The following is a 23,164-nucleotide window of genomic DNA, read 5'->3' on the forward strand; positions in this document are numbered from 1 at the left end:
GGTCTCTAGGCGAGGTGAAAGGCCAGTGCCCTCGTTTGGAGGAAAAAAAGAAAGTCCTCTCGCTCTCTCTCCTCAGGAATGCAGTATCTTCTCACCCAATAAGCTCGGTTAGGGATTTTAGCACTGATAAACATTCACCTGAGACCCTCAAGAGTCACACCCTGGGCGCAAGGTCTTGTTTGAGATTTCTCTCTGTTGTAACAAACAGATTGCGGCACGCATTCCTCATACAGGCTTAGTTTCTATCCACTCTCGCAGAAGGTGGCGCTTCTTCTGAGTTGTTTAGGTGTATGTGCCATTAGGTCTCCCAAAGGACCCCAGGGACTCAGACTAACCCTTCAGAAGAATGTGTGGCGTACAGGCCGGTCTGCTTTTAGATACAAGAGTCTTATCCTGTGTTTGCTGTAATTTGCAGGGCTCAAGGTCTATGAGATATATAGCCCTGAGAGAGGCCAGAGACTCCCAAAGCGCGCCTGATTTGTGGCAGGTGGAGTGAAGGCATTTGGGTACAAACATTGATAGTAAAAAATGTCTGTAGTCTAGCTGATGTGTATTTAATCAATCTACTCTGTGCGTTTAGTTTATGTAAAGTCACCCTGTATTACTCTTGGTTTTCTTCATTTTTTACAAAGTAAGCCACTTTCCGGCATCCGAATGAAAGTAAAGGGTCAATTCATGTGAAACGAGTGAGAAACTTGCCGTTTAACGAGCAGTTTTCATGTGTGGAATAACACGCGCTCCTATGTTATCCATACGCTGAGAGGTCACCTGAGGTCGGTCTGCATCTTAACTCAAAGCTTGTGTGGCTGCTGCTTATGAGGGGCAGGTAGAGCCCCCCCTGCTGGACATCACACAGGTAGTGCACTTTACTTCACACTCGCGTCTTTCATCCTGTTCTTATTTCCTTCTTTATCAGTCGCTTAATTTTTTCTTAATCTAATCCGCTGGCTTTATTTTTGTACATTGAATATGTACAAAAGACAAAAAGTTACTTCCGTATTTCAATACAGCATGTTAGTATAATTGCACTTCGGCAACAATAGAACAATCATTCGGATACTTTGTTAAACCACCATGTTAATCCTACGTTCGTTTATGAACCACATGTCATCCATTGATATTTTTCCCCATGTGGCTCCAAATAAAGCAAGCATAATTGAAACCAAGTCGTCAACCTTGAATATGACAGATAAAGGTGCACAGTAGATATGTTGTGCGGCGCCATCGATTTGATTTGATTTTGTCACTCTTGCTGTGTTTCTCTGTATCTTTTGTCTCTCTCTCTCTCCCCTCACTCGCTGATTCATTCTCAGGTCGGCAGTGGCACATGGATGCAGCGCATTGTGAATTCACGGAATGACATTTGTGACCACGGGCTCTTTGAAAAATCGCTGTTCTAGTACCTGACTGTCCGTTAATATGATTCCAAAGCATATCCCTCACATATAAGAAGTCGGTGTAAAATAAAAATACAGAGCTAGACTTCTTTATCTCCTGAAACAGTTTTCTCTTTTGTTTATAAGCAAGTGATGTGCCAGGAAGCTCAGGTTTTTTGTTTTTTTTTTGCTGCATACTGTCGGGATGCTGTTTTGCTTGTATGTGCTTGGAATAATAAGAGATCACCTTAAGATCTTATTTGACGGCACTCTGCACTTCTGTCCCATGACAAATGCTTTGATGATAATCAGGCGGCAGGATTGGAGGTCAGCCAGGATCTCATTGGGAGTGACCCGTGGTTGGCGAAATCTATCTGTCAGACTAGTTCCTCACATCTGTGAAAGATGTTGTTTGTGTGTGTTTTGTGAAATGTGTTTGGGAATGCAAAGCCTTCGTTCCTTTTTAAAAGCTCATTACTGGAGAGATAGTGAATTAACAGGTGTTAACACACAAAATAAATGACAGGCTGATGAAAGCATCTCCTCCAGTATCGAATGTAAATTAATTAGATTCTATCTAAATTAAACACGCCACGGAATCATCATGGGGTGACGGGGCCTTTTTGAACATTTTGGTGGGCTTGAGTTTTACGAACTGATGTTTTTTCTGTCTGTGTTTTTTGCCGTTTGAAGTGCTAAGCTCCTGATTATTTTCCCACGGACCCTTTTAAGCATCTCCAGTTGTCTAATGCATCCTCTAATGTGCTCTCACAATGAAAACATCTTTTCGTTTATTGCTGTTTTTTTTAAGCCCTCCGATTTCACCAAGGATTTTTACCTGGGAGTGTACAGCGCACGTCTGCTGCGTTTGGTGGCCGCAAAGCCAGATCAATTGGCTTTCTAATGGAATTAAAAAGAGGGTTGAAGTGATCGAGGCAGACCTCTATATTAGTTGCTTCAAAAGCGTTTCCCCCAGGCCCCTCTTTTTTTCTTTCCTCCCCGAGCACTGATGCCGCTTGATCGACACACACTTAATCTATAAATAAAGTATTTTCTTTCTTCACAAAGACTTTGCGGTTTACTGTTTGTCCTCAAGGTCAGGGTCAGGCTGTTCTGAAAAGACACGTCCCAGTGATCATTAGGAAAATAACCTGGTCCTAATTGAGACGGGCAACTTCTGTCAGCTGTTTGAGGAAAGAGACTTTGAATTTCCCTTTTTCCTGCGCTAATTTCCCTTGCCGTCTCTTTTTTCATTCTCATTTGCAGTGACTTGCTAATAGACAAACAAATGCATGTTGGGAATAAAGGCTTTAGCACCTGCTTCTATTAAACTGTCAGTACATATTTTTGTGAACGGATAAAAAGTATGGTACAGTAGTCGAGTTCCTCCGATAACAGAAATGCTTACGGCGAGCGCCACATGACCTTGATGCACTTGTTTTCCCGAGCGATCTTGAGACGTTTAGTGACATTGTTTCTGATTTCATTCTGTTGTTTTGTTTACGGTGCACAAGAGTTGGAGAAGACACTGTTGCCCTATAACGCCACTGGCCTCCAATTTATGGAGCATGTTGATTGCCTTCCATTTTCTCATTTGAGTCTCCCTATGACAGAGAGAGCCTTCACAGTCGCTCGGCTAAGCATTCATTCTTAATGCTGAATTTAAAGCACGCAACCCTGTAAAGGAGCCCAACAAAGCGAACTTGTGCGCGCCATCGGGAAGGTGATTTCGCTGGGCAACAGGCTCGTTCATCGGCCCTCATTTCCTCTAAGAGCTACACAAAAGCCTACATTAAGCTGGAAAGAGACATGCCAGTCCTATTATTCTTAATACCTTTATCTATACGTGTTATTTGGCCAAGCTTCTCCAAATGCATTTAAATATTATTAACATTGGCGCTGCTTCATTTTTTTTTTTTTTTCCTCTTTTTTCACAAGCGGATCATGGCCCACCACCCCCCTCCCGCAATGTTTTTGTAGCCGCACGGCTTTAGAGTTCCATTCTCATTCCTGTCGTCTCAGAAAACAAAACAAACTCCTGTTCCTGTCAGTTGGGTCGGAGATAGGGGCAGCGGTGGGGTGGGGGGCAACAGTGAAAGGTGGTGGGGGTGCAACAGCTAAAAGCCTTTTGTCCGGTGGGAAAGACTGTGTCAGCGGCCAGTGAGAAAAGGGGCTCCGGTCATTTGGCCACAGTAAAAAACCAAAAGTGTAAAGATTAGGGACGTAAGGGGTCGAGGTAAAAGCCTATGACTAATGTGGCTGGTCATTCACAGCTCTTGCCACATTGTTTGTCCACTGTCCAGATGGTCACTGGGAATAAATCGCAACGAGAGAGGGAGCTCAGTGGATTTCTAGATTTGACTTCCTGTCAGATTATCGTGTAGTGAGGAAAGTCACTTGCCTTTTATTTTTCACACTTTCTTTAGATCAGCATTTCAGACAAAAAGTCACCCGTGGTATCATTTTTTCAGTAGGAACATGTTTCGTCCACTAAAGCTGTTTCTATGGTAGACCGCCGTATGTAGTCAAAACTTTGGATGCAACTACTACTCTATGTATATATATATATATATATATATATATATATATATATATATATATATATATATATATATATATATATACACACACACATATATATATATACACACACATATATATACACACACACATATATATACACACACACACATATATATATATATATATATATATATATATATATATACACACATAGTTTGGCATCAGCTAGAATTGTTTTATATTTTTTAATTTATCCTCACTAAGGCTGCTTTATTTTATCAAAATACAGCAAAAAATCTGCATTTATATATTACAATGTATGAATATAAAATAATATTTAAGAAATATTTAAAAAAAATATGTTTTCAATTTTAATATATTTCAAAATGTCATGATTTGCCTGTGATGGCAAAGCTGAATTTTCATTCTTCAGTGTCACATGATCCTTTATAAATCATTCTAATAGGCTGATTTGGTGCTCATGAAACATTTCTATTATCAATGTTTAAAACAGTTGTGCTGCTTACTATTTTTTTTTTTTTTTTTTTTCTGGGAACCCATGATGAAAAAAAATCAGGATTCTTTGATGAATAGAAAGTTCAAAAGATCAGCAATTATTTGAAATAATAGAAATTATTTGTAATATTATATATATCTTAACTGTTACTTTTGATCAAGTTAATAAACTGAATAAAAGTATTCATTTATTTTAAAAAAAATTTACTGACCCCATTTGAACAGTTGTGTATTTACAGTTTGTTTGCCTGCTAAATTAATTTCAAGCATTTGGGCCATAAGACTTTAGATCATAGTATTTAAGATCATGTGAAACAAAATTCAGTCTTGTCCAGACTTTTGTACAATAAACTTGACACTTGAACACTGAAAGCTGCACAGAGTGGCAAATCGCTCTTTATTGTTGTCATCTCTTTGATCACTGGAGGGTGTGAGATGTTGGGAGGCAGGAAGATTTGCAGACAGGATGACGGAGGCTGGTACTGCTGAGCTGCAGGACAGTACGGCACCCTTGTAGATCCTAGAGGAAAATAGCGTTGTTGTCCGTTTATCCGCACGCTCACATCTGGTCGCTGCTTGATGTAAATCTATCACCTGCGGTAACTGCATTTGCTGCAAAAACCTGGATGCATTTTACACCCTATCAGGTTTGAGGTTGACCAAAAACGTACCAGTTATGAAGAATTGTACAGATATATCACATTTGATAGACCAAAGTACAAACTTTATCGATCACCCAAAGCTTGTTTAGCAATTACTGAATATTCCGTATTCTATTCATACATGCAGATTCAAATAAGCTTGAATGTCTGATATGTTGAACAGATTAGTAATTCGTCTTAGCATTGACATTGATTAAACAAATCGCGTTAAACCGTCTTAAAAGATTAGCAGGCGTTCCATTATGAGCAAAAATAGATAGGGATCAAAGGGAATCGACAACAGTAAACAAACATTTTACCATTTTAAGGAAGGGGGGGAACAAACAGGACCCTCAAATTACCTTCCCAGTGCAGATCTTCTTTATAGTGGCAGTTTGTCATTTGGTGGAACAGTATAATTTATTTTCATCCTCCTGATGTGTTTCCCAGTAATGGCTTTGCATAGAGACTGTTTCTGCATACGCCCAGAGGGGAAAAGCTCACACACATGCATACATATACAAACTCTCTCTCTCACTGTTCTTCCCCCCTCAATCACGTCGAATAACACCACACAGCCTGGTTTTCAAATGTGGAACATGTAAACATCAAGCCTTATTCAGTGCATTCATCATCTGCATGCATCTAATATCCAGAGTACAAATTAGTTGCCAAGCACTGAGAATGTCATTAAAATTCAATAGTTTTGTGCTAGATATGTTTATCCTGCATCTTTTGCATTTTATACATTAGCTGAATTTTTGTGTGTAAAGATTATTCACATGGAGTCATAAGAACAGTTTTTGGTCAAAGCAACTGTGTTGGGTTGGTAGCACAGAGTGACCCCTAATGGCCAGAGTGCAGTATGGCAATCCTGTGCAGGGCTCATGTGTGGCGTATGAGGGACACTGAACTGACACCCTTGGCAACCACTCGCCCGGTTGCCACGGCCAAGCAAGCAAGCAAGCAATTCGGAAGCCAGCTGTACTGCAGGAGCTGTTCCTTCTCATTTGCAGTTCATTTATCTCCCATCTCCGCAAGCCTCGCCAGCACACACACATACACACACAAACTCCCACTGGTAACCTCATCTCCATTGTGCCCAATCAACTGTGGAAAGTAAATGGCATCTCTCTCCCCCTTTTATTCATTCAAAATAACTTGCACATGCACACGGCATTGCCGCGGCCATGCCTCATACAAAACCACAGATGTAGAGACACTAGCTGATATACACGGTATACAATAGAAATTGCCTCTGAAGCTCCTGTCAATAAAGTATTGTCAGATGTAGCCTGCAATGAGTAAATTACATGCATTACTAAAGCTGTGTATGACAGTCGCTTCGCTTACACATGTGGTGGCTGCTACGTATCGATTGTTATATTTAAATTCAGCAGCTGTGTTTGATGAACGCATGTATAAGGGAAACACTTGTGTGTCAGCTTGTCAGATGCAAAATCATTTGATGAAGCATTTAGGAAATAAACGTAAGAGCCCCCAAGCCAAAAGCTTTGTTCAGACAGACAGCAGTCGTTTTTGTTGTTGTTGTTGCTGCATCTGACTTGAATTTTTGTTTGTATATTATGTTAAAAAAAATAATTATATATATATAAAAATATTTAAAAAAAAATAAAAAAAATAAATAAAAAATAAACATAAATAAATATATTTAAAAAAAAATTAATCTAATATAGGCACAATATAACCATAGACAGTATATTTGTCAACAAAACCATTTTTTATTATTAATTTATATCTACAGTTTGTAAAGACATTCATAGGCAATTTAAACAGAGAAATATACATTTATAAAATATTTACTTGGTTTTTTTTTATACAGTTTATTTATACAGTTTTGTAAAGACATTCTTACATGCGCACAGTTTCTATCTGTCTGTAAAACTAGTATTTAAGCTGAAGTATTTACATTTAAAATGTTTTGAAGGTCATTTCAGTCCGACATTACGGTCATTCACAGTGCTTTTCTCGATCTAGTTCGAGTGGTAAATGGACGGATGAGTGAGCTGTTTCGGACGTGACATATGCATGAATGTGTAAATACAGTAATGCTTCTGTCAGATGTATTGAGTTGAGCACACCGGCGAGATGTCATGATGGACATCAGCAGAGGCATGATTTCCAGATTTCAGTCCTGTTTGACAGCTACTCTCTTCTGTCGGTGTCCTGCTGACGCTTAAGTCATTACTATGGCAACCCATGTGGATATAGCAGATATTGACTTGTCTGACTGTCTGAACAAACACCTCTGATTTCATCACTTGCACTATGACAGCACAGACACTAAAGAAAAAAGAATCTGATTTATGTGCACGGTGAACACGAGAGCACGCGAGAGTCGCACAAATCCAGATTTCTGCGCGTGTCGTCGGCTTCAGAGAGCAGATGAGCTTTAGTTATTATGGGACTCATCAGCACTGTAAACTTGAGAGAGCTCCAGACATCCTCCAGACACTCTCACCTCCTTGGTATGAATCGTCCGTATCTCATTCCCTGCACTAATTCCAATTTAATTGCCAGTGGCCTGAAGCCTCCTCAATAGGAGTAACAAATGGTTTGATTTTGTAGACTTCATCAGACTGCATTTTAAATGCGACACTCACCCCGCGCGAATGCCAATGAAGCAGAGGAGAGGCTGCCTGTTTACTAATTATCCTTTTTCTTACTGGGAGCCGCACTGCAAGGGTTGTCTGATTAAATCGGATTTGTGGGATAGGGGGGAAAAGCAAGCACGGTCCTCTGCTTTGTAAACGATCCTCATGCAAGGCAAGGGCCAGCCGTGCACTGTAAATTCTGCTCTCTTAAAGGGACACCGTGTCTTTTGTAGACCTAACGCAGGGGTGGGTCCACTCGTAAATTCCTCCCCTTACTTACCCCCCCCCCCCTCCCTCCCCCCCCAGCGTTACAGTGTTTATGATCTTTTATCACTTCATCCATCAGGGCAGCAGGTTGATTCAAATAGCGGCTCTTCAAACACGGACCATGATGTATAGGCTATGGTTGCAAGTCTCACTCTTAATATAATTTTGCAGCAGCTTCTCGTACCTTTATGGAAGCGTTCAACAATTTTCACATTCATTTCTAAAATTTTATTTTATTTTTAATTTGATCTTTTTTCAAGTTCAATTAATTACAAAAAATAGTTACATCACATCCCTTTCTTGTATTATTGCGCAGAAGTTACGTTGTTGTCATCACAATGATGGAAGATTGGATGTACGATGAAGCGAATTTATCACCCTTGTCCTATGTTAAATGTATAATGTTTAAGTGTAGTGGCTATAATTTTAAAACTGTGTTTCCAGGCCCATGTATTGTACGTCCAATAGTGGTGTCGTGATATACCTGTATTGATAACTGGTCCGTGATATGTAAAATATCTTGACAAATAATATTGTTGATATGTTAATACTGCGCACATAATTATATCGTAAACAAACAATTCGGTGGCAGTAACTATTTGCCTTAAAACTGGTTGCCACCCTTCATAAAATGGATAAAAGCAGCTAGTGACGATGGCGAAGAGTGTATTTACTACTGCCGCACAAAATCATGAAGTAAATGTCAGATGAAAGCGAGATTGCAACAATATTTAACAATGTTGTGATAGCCCTAAGGTCCACTTGTATCGTAAGTATCTAACCCGAACCTTTCCCGTAATCATCAAGAGCAATTAATCGACACCGCAGCCCCATAGTCGCTTTTACTGAATCCTCTTTGCAGGCACGTTGAGCTAGTGTTGAAAGCTTACTTAATTATGAAGAATCTGCCTCCAACACCTGTCAAAGTCAATAGGGCCAATTTCTTCCATGTGGGTTTGTGAGTGATGAAGACATTTTCTCTGTCTAAATGGACACTGGAGAAACCATATGGTTCCATGACATTATCTTGAGGTAATTAATATGGCTTCTACAATGACATCTGGTGGCATTAATCTATCTGAGAACGCGGCATCTCGCCACGGCCGCCCGACACGAAAGTGAATTATCTGTAACTATTATTGGTGCAAAGTCTGGTACGGTACCATCCCCTGAATGGGAAGTAATATTTTTTTTGGAGGTTTAACGCAGGTTGAACCGTCCTCATTTTCCCTTCGAAGCATCAGTTTAAGGCTTTTAAATGCAGTCTGCCATTGTAATTCTCATTTTAAAAAGCCACCACTTGAGATGAAAACCTGTAAAATCAAATAGCGTATTTTACACGTCCCCCTGTCGGGTGTCATGTATTTGTAAGGCAGACCTTCGGAGACCAATGACACTTTGATAGTAACACAGAAAATGTTATTTTGTTTCTCCCTCTCTCTCTCTCCCTCTCTCGCTGTCTCCCGTCTCACCATCTCTCCTCCTGTTAGATCAATAAACAATTCATTGAAGCTCTTTTCTTTGCTTTTCTTGTCAGAGGCACAGAGGCGTTTTGAATGCATTAAGGCAGCGCTCTGTGCTGTCACACGCTCTGTATTCCAGACCAAAGCTGTCAGTCGTTGCCCTCCCTTCCTCACCAGCCCCCTCTGAAAGCCTCAGGCTCCTCTAATGCCACATTATGCCCAGCCACTCTCCCGGATTACATGGATGTGCAGTCCTCCTGTAGTCTGGGCTCATTAGGTGTCAGCCGGAGTGAGCGAGTGAATACCCTGATCGGAGAGATGCTGCAGACATATCGCATCACGCGCACATGCGGCTGCTGGAACAGCTTGTACCTGTTGACTTCCCAACAGCCTGTAGCACTCAGTCATAAAAACACTCATGTAACATCTCTATATCTATCAATCTCTCTCTGTTCGGACTCAAAACCAGATTCGAGCAGGAAAAAAAAGTCAGGACTAGCGATAATCAATTATCTTTCTCTCCAATCGCTCTGAGTGCAAGACCATGGAAATGAATGGGTCAGAAAGCCTTTATATGTGGCTTTACCCCTCAGACCTGGAGCCCTTTGGTAATGCGCTCCCTATAATGCTCACATTTATACATCCCAATTATAATTAAGATGCAGTCCCCATGAAAATCATTACACTGCTCGAAGGGGTTCTCGTGACTAATGTTCTCAGTTTGCCGCACTATACACAGATATGCTTGCTTGCAAGCGCAGTAGGAAATGGTAAATTTCTCTTGATAGCCCCATTTCACACTGAGACAAAGTTCTGTGTTTTGCACATTATACTAATTGTGGGACTAAATATTTGGGCTTTCTTTTGAGGCTATGTGCACCCCCCGTGTATGTTAAAGGGGTTGTATAGTTTTGGCACCAGTCTAACCATATTGTCACGCCCTCCTGAGCCCCTGCTAGCACCCATTGTCCCCAGGCTCAGCGGGGCTGCCAAGGCCCCCTCTGCCCCGCAACGCCTGGGCAGCCCTACCCCCCACCTGGCCCAAACATTTACCCCCATGACCCCTGCTCCCTTCCTGCTTTCAGACCTGAACTTCTCTCACAAGCTTCACACATACCACACAGTCTTAGTGTACATATACTCCATGGCTCTGGCTTTCCAGGCACTCATGTATGACACAAATCTGTGTGCTTTGCTGACACATCTAATCTGTCTGTCTGCCTTTCTGTCTGGCTGTACTCTTTGTACATGGTTCTTTTTTATATATATATATTTTTTTTTTTAATTGAGCACCTAATTGTTATTGGGGGTGCTGTTAAGTGCACAGGCCTATATTTATTACACTATTACTCTGGGATTCTGATTATTGCTGTAATTGTTTTCTTATTAATATTATTTGAAATATGAATGTGAATTAGTTGAGTCAATTTCTCAAAACTCAAATGAGTCACTGAATAATTTATTCAAACAATTCATTCAAAAACACTGATTCACTCAGAAAAAGAGCATTGAATAGTCTTTGAAGGAGTCATTGAATTGTTAACTCCACCAATTTGTTCAAACACACTTATTCATTCAGGAATGGAATCCATGACTGTCTTTGAATACATCAATGCATCATTCACTCAAATGATTAATTCAAAACATACTGATTCAGTTAACACGCTGTCGTTGATTGTGGTTTGACTTCATATGGCACCATTTTCCTCATATGTAACCCATCTGGTGACTGTACATTTATCCCTCATTTGTTTGTATGTGTGAGTGTTTAATAATATAAAACTGTAATCCAGTACTCTACCAGAACATGCCCATTGCACCACTGCCATCAGTCGCTGTTGATTCACATCACATCAAATATACATCAGATCAATCATCAACATCCTGCATATTGTGTGCTCATCTAGGTAGTGCATTCCAAGTGGAGATGCAGAACAGGTGTGTCATAGTGCCAGGCTCTTCGCTGAGCAACAGGTGACATCACACCTCACTGCAGTGGCAATAGACAGAGCAGCAGGAATTGTATTCCATCAGCACCGGCGAATTGAAACGCAAACTAATTGACTTTAGTCTCACCAGCTTAGAATGGCACTCCTACTCCATGTGGGGTTTCTCAGAGCTGGCTTCGGCCCTGTGGGAAACTCAGTTACATCGTCTAACTCTCACATTAAGTTTTAATCACAGCCATGTTCAGTTTGTTTGTGTAAAAAACAGTTGCATTTGTTCTGTACTGAATTCTTAAATGAAATAATAATGGTTGTTTGTATATGAACTTTAAAGCCATCCATTCTAGTGTACCCCTAAAAGTTGGAAAAATCTACTTTTTTTTTTCCCCAATCAGATGCTCGCTAGAATGAGAATGTCCCTCCCCCTGCAAACAAATGTGCATGGCTATAATGTAACCAAAGCCCTTCATTACTGTATGTCTTGCCCAGATTCCCTGTTGCAACTGCAAATAAGTCAGCGCAGAACAGAAAAATGCTTTTGTCAAGTGGTTTCAATGGGTCTCTAGGTGATTGTGATTATGTCTAAGTGTTATGTAGCGTACTATGCTAGACATGGTTATCTTCTTAGTCAGGGATGATGCAGGCACACATTCTCACACCCACCCTAGAGTTTGGAGGTGTTTGCAGTGGTGAACACAAGCAGAACACCCCCATCACCTAAATGCTGTGGCACACCCGCTGTTAAGTAACGGCCAATGCTTCTTCAGGGCCATTAACTTAAAACTGCGATGGAGCCAAGAGGCCCTTATAAATAGACACCGGAGTGGAGGTAAATTATGCCAAAATTCAGGCAGCAGGCAGCAGCAGCCAAAGCCAGTTCTCTATCCAGGTGTCACTTTGTCCAACTCAATTTTGCACTGTAATAGAGGCGAGTGGGTCAGCCACTTCTCTCTCTCTCTCTCTCTCTCTAGTTCTTTTTCTCTGCCTTACCCTTCAGTACCTCACAGAAGAGTTTCTCCCAGCTAGGCCATTTACTTGTGACGCTCTTTACTTCACACCGAGGAACACTTAATTCCAGCTAACACCAATCACATGGACACTGCACTTCCCTTCATGGCTGCCGCTTTATCAACTGTCCCCCCTGCCCTTCTTCTGTTCCCAAAATAGTGTTCTTTCTTCAGTGAAAGTGTTCTTACCACTTGAGAAATATGATGCATCAACGGGTGAACTGTAAGATGTGTTATTTGACTGGTAATGGAAACATAGTCCACCTTTGGGATTGTTTCAAAAATCTGATTATATCCTTAAAACTAATATGCGATTATTAAAAAATTTTCAGTAATATATATTTTTTAATTAATACTTATTTTCTTATTAATACTATTCAGTAAGGACACATTACATAGGCACATGAAGTGATTTAAATACATTTTTAATGTTACAAAAGATTTATATTTTATAGACATGAAATAAACATCACTTACTTTCTATCCTTAGACATTTCTAATTATTTGAATGAAATAAAAATAGCATTTTATGTAATTGATCCGAAATGTGGATCCAAATATTTTACCATTTTAAAAAAAGACATGGGCCCAGAGTGCATGGTCACTGATTGGGCTTTTCTGAGAGGGGAATACTTGAAATGAAAAGTGGGTGAATTATCGTCATTAAATCTTTCAGTCTCCACTAATGTGGGATTTTAAGAGCAATCACGGAGCAGCACTGGTGATGTGGCTTAGTCTTTCCCTCCACCTCATCCAGACCCTTGAGCACCCTGGGTCAGAGTCCACCTAACCTCTCGCATTCCTCAGAGCCTTTCCTCCCTACCCCCTGCCCTCTTTCCTCCTGTCACCTTGTCTTTCATCTCCCTCCACCCGCCCCCTTGAAAAATTGCTTTTTATGTTTCTTTACAGCCTTTAGATTTGCCATGAACCTTCCTGAAGCAAACTTGCATTTCACAACCCCAAACTTCTTTGGGATTTTCTTCCTTAATCAATGCCCCCCTCGTTTTCATCGATAACCGAGAGACGTAAGGAGTCATTAAAGATGGAGACAGCGAGAGGGGGAGGGAGATGGCTGGGCCGAGAGAAAGCCAGAAGGAAGGCTTGTCAGTATTTATTTGCAGAGAAGCAGCAATTTAGCAGCACTGTCTGAGATTTAAGAACAGGAATAGTCGTTTCTCTCGCTCACCTCAAACTCCTCCTCTCATCCTCTCAATCGCTCCCGTTTTTTTTCTCCAGCAAATGCTGATTGATCGAGCTTTATGAACATGAGACTGGGGCTCCTCATAGATTTTTAAATTAGTGGCAGCTTTGCCCCAAAGATGTGTTATCGACTCATGAAATAGAAGCGGAGCTTAAAACACTCCCACTTTCCCCAGAGTTTTCTAAAGCCTGATAATTGAAAAAAGTGTGAAGTGTGAGTCTGTGTATTAGAGTTAAGCAAAAGAGAGGGAAAATTGTTCACTTTGCACCTTTATCTCTTTAAATGCATAGGTATAAGTCTGTTTTTTTTTAGGAGGATATTTCAATGTCTTTTTTTCCTTTCAGTTTATCTGTCCGCTGACCTCTTGTGGCACTGTATTATATGTGCATCTCACCCTATGGTACTGAATGAGATTCTCCTATTGATCCACTGAGACTGAGTGTATTTTCTAAATGAATCATGAATCTCTTTCAGCTTGATTGTCCAGTTTTTGCAGTGAACGTGATTCAGAAGAACCAGAGTTTCTGCACAAAATGAAGATTGTTTTCTAAAATGGATCAGACAAATAGAAAATACTCAATTAGTTGGGCCAGTATTGCTGTGCTAGATACATACAATGCTGTAAATGGTGTTGTACATGCATGCTAACATCTCTCTCTGTCTGTTCTCAGGATCCGATATGGCCATCTTCTGTTTGCTCTGCGGGAAGCGCTTCCAGACGCAGACGGCTCTGCAGCAGCACATGGAGGTCCACGCAGGCGTGCGCAGCTACATCTGCAGCGAGTGCAACCGCACATTTCCCAGCCACACCGCACTCAAGCGCCATCTTCGTTCACATACAGGTCTCTCATCAGCTCTATACTACTTTAGTTTCTGTGTCTTAACGTCACGCATTTGTGCATAAACCGACAGCCTCAGGAGCCACATTTTTGGAATGAATCAGAAATACTAATTTGATTCTTTGAAGGTTTATGCACATCCGTCAAGCCAAATGATTATACACGCTGAGATGTGATTCACCCTGTAGAGTGTTTAAATCAGGATCCTGGTACAGTCATTGTGTCGGCTTTTTTTCCCACCCATCATCTCATCACCTTCTGGATGGAGGTGGATGGAATGAAGATAGCAGGCTGAAGTGACATATCATTTAGCGAAAGGCCACAGCGCTGTGATGGCTTGTGACAGCGCAGATATCACCCTCCCCAGTCGTGCTAGCCTTGCTATATGGCGGTTTCATCCCCATGTGGCCAGGCACGCGGCTGAGCAGATGCGACGACTCGGGAACGGTCTCCATTACTGTCTCTGAATATGAGACGCTGGAAATGAATCCCATTTTCTCCAGAAAGCCTTTTTCACCCTTCGTCTCTGACCTTAAATAACAGTCTGATGTGTCAGAGTTGCTTTACTTGGCGGCAGCAGGAATGAATATTTGAAGCGAAAGAGGGAGATGAGCAAAGCCCGCCTGTTTACAGGCTGCCCGGCTGTTATTGGGCGGCTGATGGTACAAGACGGCCAAGCGCTTACTGTACTCACTTGTCCTCGTCCGACTGCACATCGGAGCCGACGCTCCCGCCTGCACGCATAAATGTCAACGGTCTGCTTTGCCGCAGACGAGGCGGAGGGATATAGAGGCTGTGACGCAGCGTCGCGCTAGTTTGAACCCAATTCTCTGTGGGCGTGTATTAAATTACAATGAGCGCTAGCAAGCACCCCGTTTAATGTGATGTGGGGGCTTTTGTCAAGAAGCTGAAAGGGAAAAACTGCTATTGGCACTTGCAAAAACCACTGAAAATAAGTCTCAGATTTTTTTTTTTTTTTTAAAGAGGACAAAAAGGAAGACTCTCTGCTCGCGTTTAAATCTCCTTTGATCTTCTTAATCTCATTCACAGTGTATTTTTTAATGCTGAAAACTAAGTCGCATATATGATAAGCACTGGATATTCCTCAGAGCCGTGTTTCCCAACCCTTTTATCTTATTCATTCCCACAACACCATCAATAGGGCTCAAGTACCATTTCATCAATACCACACCAGAAATTTTAAACTTATTGTGTACTTAGTAGTATATCATCTAGCATTAACGTAAATACAATTAAAGTCACCATTATTACATTGATTTACTTTAAAAACAATCACTACTGTTTGTTACTCACCAAGTGGCCTATATACAACTTTGTTTGCCTTTAAACCATATACTTTCTCAAAAACCTTTAATTTTGCAGATGTGAAGTTAAGTTCATAAAATGTGGGTAACTTTGTTTAAATGTTGCAGTTCAGTCTGGGAAATTTAAATTTGTACTCGTGTTATACATGCAATACTTTGGTTTCTGTGCTTTGTGACGTAAAGGGTGGGGAGGGAGAATATAGTTAATGGTTTTGAAATGTCGTCCTCAGAAATCTGCTTCTCTCCGATGTCTTTAAATGTCAGCTTTACCATCACAGGAATAAATTACATTTTAAAATGCATCAAAATAGAAAACAGTTATTTTAAATTGAAATATTTCACAATATTGCAGTTTTCACAGTATTTTTGATCAAATAAATTCAGCCTTGATGCATTAAATGAAAAGTGCACTAAATACATAAAATTGTAGAACACTATATAATAATTTGACAACTCTTATTTTTTAAGTTGCATAGGTTAAAGTGAGCAAAATCAATGTATTTTTTGGGATAAAGTACCACTTTGCTGAAACAATGGTGCGATAGCTCGACGTATCCCTGATTTCCTCCATGTGTGTGGTGCCCACTCAAAAAGAACTTAAATGAGTGATTATGGCCCACACAGTCATTACTCAGTTATTCAAACCCAGTCATACCTTGTCCTAAATGCTGATGCGGAACCAATTTTAACAGGATTTCAGAGAATGATTACACGCGTTTCCGCTGATTTTAGAGAGGAATTTCTGTTCTTGAATGTACTTGCTCATGTACGTTTACAGGCGCACACAGTGTGAGCGAACGCTGGCATCCATTAGGGCTGATAATCATGGCAGCCCCCTCGCTCCCCCCCTCGATTCCGCATGCTGCCGGCCGTGCCTCGTTAATATTCCGTTGTTGTTCTGTGCTTGTGTTTTATTCGGAGCCCATTTTCCATCTGCGGCGGGTGTTTTGTGTTCGCAGCTGTGTTTGATAGTGCAGCCCAGTCGAGACCCTGGCAGTGATGGATCCTTGATTTACGCTGCTTAGCGCATAATGAACTCGGCCCCTGCCTTAACGTAAGCCTCGGCCCTGCCAGGCGGCTGGCGGTGCCCGCAGACCCCGGCCAGGTACGCCACCGCAGCAGTCCCCTGGGGCATGGGGACGCATGTGGCAGCCCCCAAGCTTTCCAAATGTCTTTCCCACCCTCTTTGTGCCTCGCAGCCACCAGACTTACACACAGACACAGAAAGGAACTGAAGAACACGCAGTCGGTGACAGCATCTTGATCTATCACCTTGTATCTTTACTGCCTCAAAGCTTAATGTATTCCAAACAAAGCAAAGCCGCCAAACAGAATATGATAAGCAAATTGCCTTCTGTTTATAGCAGTGACATGCTCCATTTACATAACAGGTAGCCTTAAAAAAAAAAACACCAGGCGATATGAATTTGTGCCTTGCGGTATCGAAAGAGAGCTGTCACAAATTATTTTGTCAAATAGAGATTAAAGATGCTTTCACCAAAGGGTAGAAACAAGCCTGCGGATTTAACTCATGGTTAGTTTTCTGGAGGCTAGCGCAGATGTCTTCGGTTGAAGAGCCAGCTTAGGCGCAATTAAAGTCAGGTGAATTTGGTGTGATTGCTATTCTCGACGCGTGCCGGAGAGTCAGGGAGCGTGATGGATTGTGTTCTCTTCTGCGGAGGAGGCATTTTGAAGCGGCAAATTTCTTTCAGCAACTGATAACTTCATGCACACAAATAAATACTGTCACTTTTATTGATTTCTGAAATGTATGTTTTTTTTTTGTTGTTGTTTTTTTACTGTTTCGTGTCGTCGTCTTTTTTTTACTCCCTGCATTTTTTTCCTCTCCCATTACCGGCAAAGCGAAGGCTGTGGAGCCCGAGCAGCCGTGTAAATGTGAGGCGTTTAGCTGCGTCTCGCCACAAAACGTGCCTGAGGAAATTGACATTGTCTGGTAACGGGAGGCGGCGAGAGTCTGAGCATGACAGTACATAACGAGAAATGCAATTTATTCCCAGGCACGGTGCCGCTCGGACAGCCAGATAATGAAACGCGTAGGTCATAGACGATGACTTAAACCCTTCGCACAGAAGTGAAATGCATTAAATATGGGGAACATTACACGCCTGGCAGAGTCGCGCATCTGTACGGACAGAGAGTGATATATGGTTAGCTGATATGGAGACACAGAAACGCAATTAGTGCAGAGAACAGAAAAAGAAACACCCCCGCATATCATAATATCACTGATTAGTGACCTCTGAAGATCCATTACAGAGCAGGAAGACAGGACGATATAGGCGAGATGACCTATAACAGACAACTGGTGATGGTGTAATGGCTTAATTTAAAATAAATATCATAGTCCAGCTGTATAATGCTTTGTGAATGGAGAAAAATCACTTGTGCTATTGTATAGGTCTTTTTTTGTTTTGATATTTTAGAAAAAATTTCTTTAATTGTTTTTTTGTTTTTTTATTTATTTTATACTTAAATGCACTTTTTATTATGTTTTCTGACAATTAAATATGTTGTGATAATGCTTTCTCATGTCCGTTTTACACTGATACACATTGGAAATTAAAACGAGTTGTTTTTGTCCGAATAATCCATTGTATTGTTTCCAATGATTTCCAATGTGTATGTTTCCAGAGTATAAAGTCAGTGTAAACACTGTATTTCTTTATCCCTATCAAAACATAGTTTGAGTATCACAACCAGCACAACACCACAACATTGCAATTTGTTGTCACTAGGCGTACAGAAATGACACCTTTAAGTGTAATTTAGGGGTGAAATAAGGTGATTATTGTTTATGATTACCATTAACTCGCATGTATCATACTGACCGGACCTCTGTTCAGCAGGTGACCACCCGTTTGAATGCGAGTTCTGCGGAAGCTGCTTCCGAGACGAGAGCACGCTGAAAGGACACAAGCGCATCCACACCGGAGAGAAGCCCTATGAATGTAACGGCTGCGGCAAGAAGTTCAGCCTCAAACACCAGCTAGAGACCCACTACCGTGTCCATACAGGTACTGTGCACTGCTTCCTGTTTAACAAGCCTAGAGAAATGGGAACGTTAACATTATAGACCTCCCTGGTTTTAAGTAACACTTTTGATCCAGTAACATGCCCTACTTAAATCACGTTAAGCGCTACAGAGGTATGTCGCAGCTTTCTGTTATCCTTGTCAGCAGGTGAGCATCATATCTGATCTTTCAACCAGTTCTGCGGCCGATGCCAGTGTAGGCCATGCCTCTGTTTGGCTTTAGACCTGTGTAAAGAGCCCCCTTTCCTCTTGTTAAGGTGATATCTGATTGATTCTCACATCTTGGCGCTCTGTAAAGCCCACACCAAAGGGCAGGCCATTTCCAGTGCTGTCAGCTCGCGCTTTGACAAGGGGATTAGTGCGGTACTGTAGAGACCAGGTCACACAACGGGCACCAAACTGTCCCCTCCTCTCTGTCACTCAAAAAAACGATACCGTTAAGCCAAACTATCAAGAAAGCCTGTCAAATAATTGGCTTCTTTGGGGTGGGGATGGAGCAAAGCCTCGGCGGCGAGCACACAGCTCCCGAGATAACAAGAACAACGACAAGCTCACAGTCAAAGGCCACCGCATGCAAAAAGGGAGCCGCTTGATGAAGCATCGACATTGGCAGCACCGCCGGCTGTCGATGGCCAATCAATAACCCGGCTCCATTTGCAATTCATTATTGCCTGGTTATCTGAGGCTGCCCTGTTTACAGTGCAGTTAAAGTACACCGACCACACGTGCATGTATCACTGGAGTCCCGACGGTTTAATGACCGTCTCATTAGGCCATCTGCATACGCAAACGCAGACGGACGTGACATTGCCCGAACCTCCGAGGTCAAGGTTCCTCAATCCCTCCGTTAAACAGAAGACCTGAGCAAACAACGCAGAGACTTTGCATTTCCCAGGATGCCTTTACCCAACACAAGCATTCTTCAATCCTCAACTTATCAATGCTTTCCCTAGTGACATTTTTAAAGGTCAACGTTTAGATGACTTATTTTCACTGTCAGGGGAAATGTGCTGCGCTTTGCGTTACAGTCTCTTTAAGAGGTTTCTTAAATAGCAACTTTCTGAAGCAAAGACAAATTTGCTGTTTAACTATGTGGTTATTTTGTCCTATGCAACATTTACTGCTGTTCCATGTGTTTTTGTTTTGTTTTTTGTTTCTCAATGCTGCAAAATTGTCATACACTTATTCGGGAACATTTGTTGTATAGACAAATATCCTAGCATTTGCTAATCAATTTAAAGTCCTTTATGCTCACCAAGGCTGAATTTATTTGATCAGAAATACAATAAAAAGAGAGTAATATTGTAAAATGTTATTAAAATGAAAATATATTAATATATTTTAAAATGTATTTTGTAATTCATTTGATTTAGATAATTAAGATGAATTTTCAGCAACCATTATACCAGTCTTCAGTGTCTCGTGATCCTTTAGGAATCATTTTAATATGCAGAAGAAACTTTTCTTTTTATTAGCAATGTTGGTTGCACTTTATTTTACATGTACTTACAGTGTAGTTACCTAAGATAGTACTGGTTAATATAAGGTAACTACATGGGTTCAGGGTTAGTACCTAGTTATTGTAATTGCTATAAGTACATAGTATGTACATGCGGAACAGGACTCTAAAATAAAGTGCAACCGCAATGTTGGAATGTTGACTTCAATGCAGATGAATATTCCTGTCTGTTCACAAATATAAAACCAGAACCCAGTGTGCAACATCTCTTGATGTGTCTTGCAAAGTCCTGACATTTTGTATTCTCTGTGCAGGTGAGAAGCCGTTTGAGTGCAAGCTCTGCCACCAGCGCTCCAGGGACTACTCGGCCATGATCAAACACCTGCGCACCCACAACGGAGCCTCTCCGTACCAGTGCACCATCTGCCTGGAATACTGCCCCAGCCTCTCCGCCATGCAGAAGCACATGAAGGGCCACAAGCCTGAAGACATCCCCCCGGACTGGAGGATAGAGAAGACTTACCTGTACCTCTGCTATGTCTGAGGAGGGGGGGATGGCGGGGAGGGAAGGGGAATGGGAGGGCGAGGGGTTAAAGCACCTGGAAACACAGTCAGGAAATGGACGGATTTGTCGGAGAGCAGAGGCAGAGTGAGAACGGGAACGAGAAAGACAGAAATCTTACCCATCAGTATCGCAAAAAAAAAAAAGCATCATGTTGTAGCCGTTTGTCCGTTCACAGCACGGATCATATAGGAGGTTAATTCTCTACATGTCCGCTTAACATACTTAAATATGTCTTATATCAGTCAAACGACACACTTCAACAATGATCCCTCCCCTTCGTAAGGACGCCCTCTCCTGGTACACCACAGTAGTGTGAACGAGACACAATGTTTATCTCAGTGCACGAAGCACTTAGATCCGTCAGTGGAAACGTGCCAGTCAGGTACTCCACAGCAAATATGAACCGTCATGTTCATCAGGGTCATTACTGCAAACTGGGACGTAAGCTTCCTGCAAAACGTGTTCACGATGCCCAGCTTGACAGTCAGTGCGTAGATCCCTCCTATATGATTCACATTCATTAAGGGCTTATTGGTTTAACCAGTGTACAAATCAGCTAAGCTCTCAGTACTCTACTTATCAATGTCATTTCACTTTTCTTTTTTTTTTTTCCTCTCGGCATAGCTTCGTGCCGCATATTACAAGCTGACTTCACGACGACAGTTTTTGTTTGATGCTGATTTCTCAAGCGCCACATTTCAAGTACATGTTCACGTTAGCTCTTTCTTTGCGCCCAAGTCTGAAAAGCAGTTAACCGTTCGAAACTTGGCAATACATACAGAACATCCATTACACACTAAACATCTAATCAACTGTTTATGCTGTTGTTATAGAGACCAAAATGATGACTAAAGCTGCTTTTGTCAGTGGCTCGTAGACAGAGCGGCACTGTGACGTACAGGGGCTCGTCCGCACATATCCGTGTGTCCGCAGGTGGTCGCAAGGCTCGGGAACGCTGGGATGAAAGAACAGAGCAGATCAACTCTTTTGGTTTGATTCCTTTCGCTTTGTCTGTGTTTCCTTTTATTACCTTGATTTATTTCAGCACATCGTACTTGAATTACCTCGTTTTTTTGTTTTTTTTTCGTGACCTCATGTGTTAGTGTTTTAATTTTTCCTTTGTATATTTGATCGTTTGCTTTGCGTTTGTCCTTCGAGCAGGGGAGATATTGAAGTGGCGTGCGCTTTTAAGTACTTAAGAAATTAAGTGCCATGGTGAAGAGAGATTATTTGTCTTGTTTTGTTTATTTTCTTTGCATTAATATTACCAAACTTGGTATTATGTTTTTTTTTTTTTTTTTTTTTTTTTTTTACTAACCCTGCTTGTTGAAGAGCTTGTGGGTTTGGTTGTTTTTTGTAAGCTACCTCTAAGTTTTGTTTCTTTTGGTTGTTTCGTTTGCAAAAAGCACATTATTGCGTTTTGCATTATCGCAACTTCATCTCACGCTTTCAAGTGTTGTATGTCGGAAGCGAAGAATATGAAAGGGTAAGATTTGCTTATAGGAAAAGTGGATTACAAAAAAAAAAAAGAGTCATGACTTTCCCTATCAGTCCCCTCACCCCTGTAAATGTTACCTTAAGAGCAGAAAAGAGATTTCTGAAGCCTTAAGTTCGGGGTCGGAGTTGATCTGGGAGGTGCGTATGGAACAAGTGAAGTGTAGTACTTTAAAGTCTGAAAAAAACAAAACAAAATGTTAAACTTGAAAATATGTGAATAGAATTGTAGTTTTGTAATGTGAAAAAAGAAGGTTCACAGAGCGTGAGCCACCAAGAACAGGTCATATACAGCAGTGCATTGTGCGTTGGACAATTGGGACTGCAAGTGGTAATCAAAGATGAAAGGAAGGAAAAAAAAAAAAAACTCAAATCCTGTCAGTTGACATGTTTCTTTGTATGAGTGTAGTCCTGAGCAAGAGCCAACAGAGGCCATTTGATATATAAAATTGTGATATTTTTGTATTAAGTGTCAGTCCCTTTTTCCATTTTGTTGAGGTTGCTGCGGGGCAAAACTTTGTAGTTCTTTTTTTATATCATTATTCTCTGGTTTGAATCGTTTGCCTTGCTCCTCTTCTGTAATGTTGGACAGTGCGTGATCCTATAGTGATAAATGTTGCTTTCTGGATGTCAATACATTGCAGGTGAAGGACTAAATCAGCCACATTCTCCTTTGTGAAAATAACAACAAAAAAAATGAGGTGATGCCAATGATCAATTCCATTGCACACGATCTCTCAAACAAAACAATCAATGTTGCCAACGTTTTGTTTTTTACTTGAAGTGACTAAAAAAAAAAAAGAAGGGATGGGAAGACGCATCAAAGGAAACGTAATTGTTGTGTGTCTTGCCGTTGTTTTCTGGAAAACACTGTG

The 23,164-nt window shown here is 41.2% G+C and overlaps 1 protein-coding gene across 2 annotated transcripts in view; it reads left to right on the plus strand.

Moving 5' to 3' along the window:
* The window catches only part of zbtb16a (zinc finger and BTB domain containing 16a), a 110,274-nt gene extending 87,632 nt beyond the window's left edge, over positions 1-22,642 (plus strand). The window contains exons 5-7 of one of the 2 annotated variants that reach the window (XM_084136858.1): positions 14,227-14,397; positions 18,587-18,754; positions 20,545-22,642. In XM_084136858.1, the coding sequence (XP_083992984.1) occupies positions 14,227-14,397; positions 18,587-18,754; positions 20,545-20,774 (569 nt within the window). In that variant the 3' untranslated portion in view covers positions 20,775-22,642. Of the gene's footprint in view, positions 1-14,226; positions 14,398-18,583; positions 18,755-20,544 lie in introns of both variants that reach the window. The other variant, XM_084136857.1, reaches the window with a different exon arrangement.
* The last annotated feature ends 522 nt before the right edge of the window (positions 22,643-23,164 follow it).

The sequence above is a fragment of the Abramis brama genome, assembly GCF_963993115.1.
Source record: "Abramis brama genome assembly, chromosome: 15".
NCBI lineage: Eukaryota > Metazoa > Chordata > Actinopteri > Cypriniformes > Leuciscidae > Abramis > Abramis brama.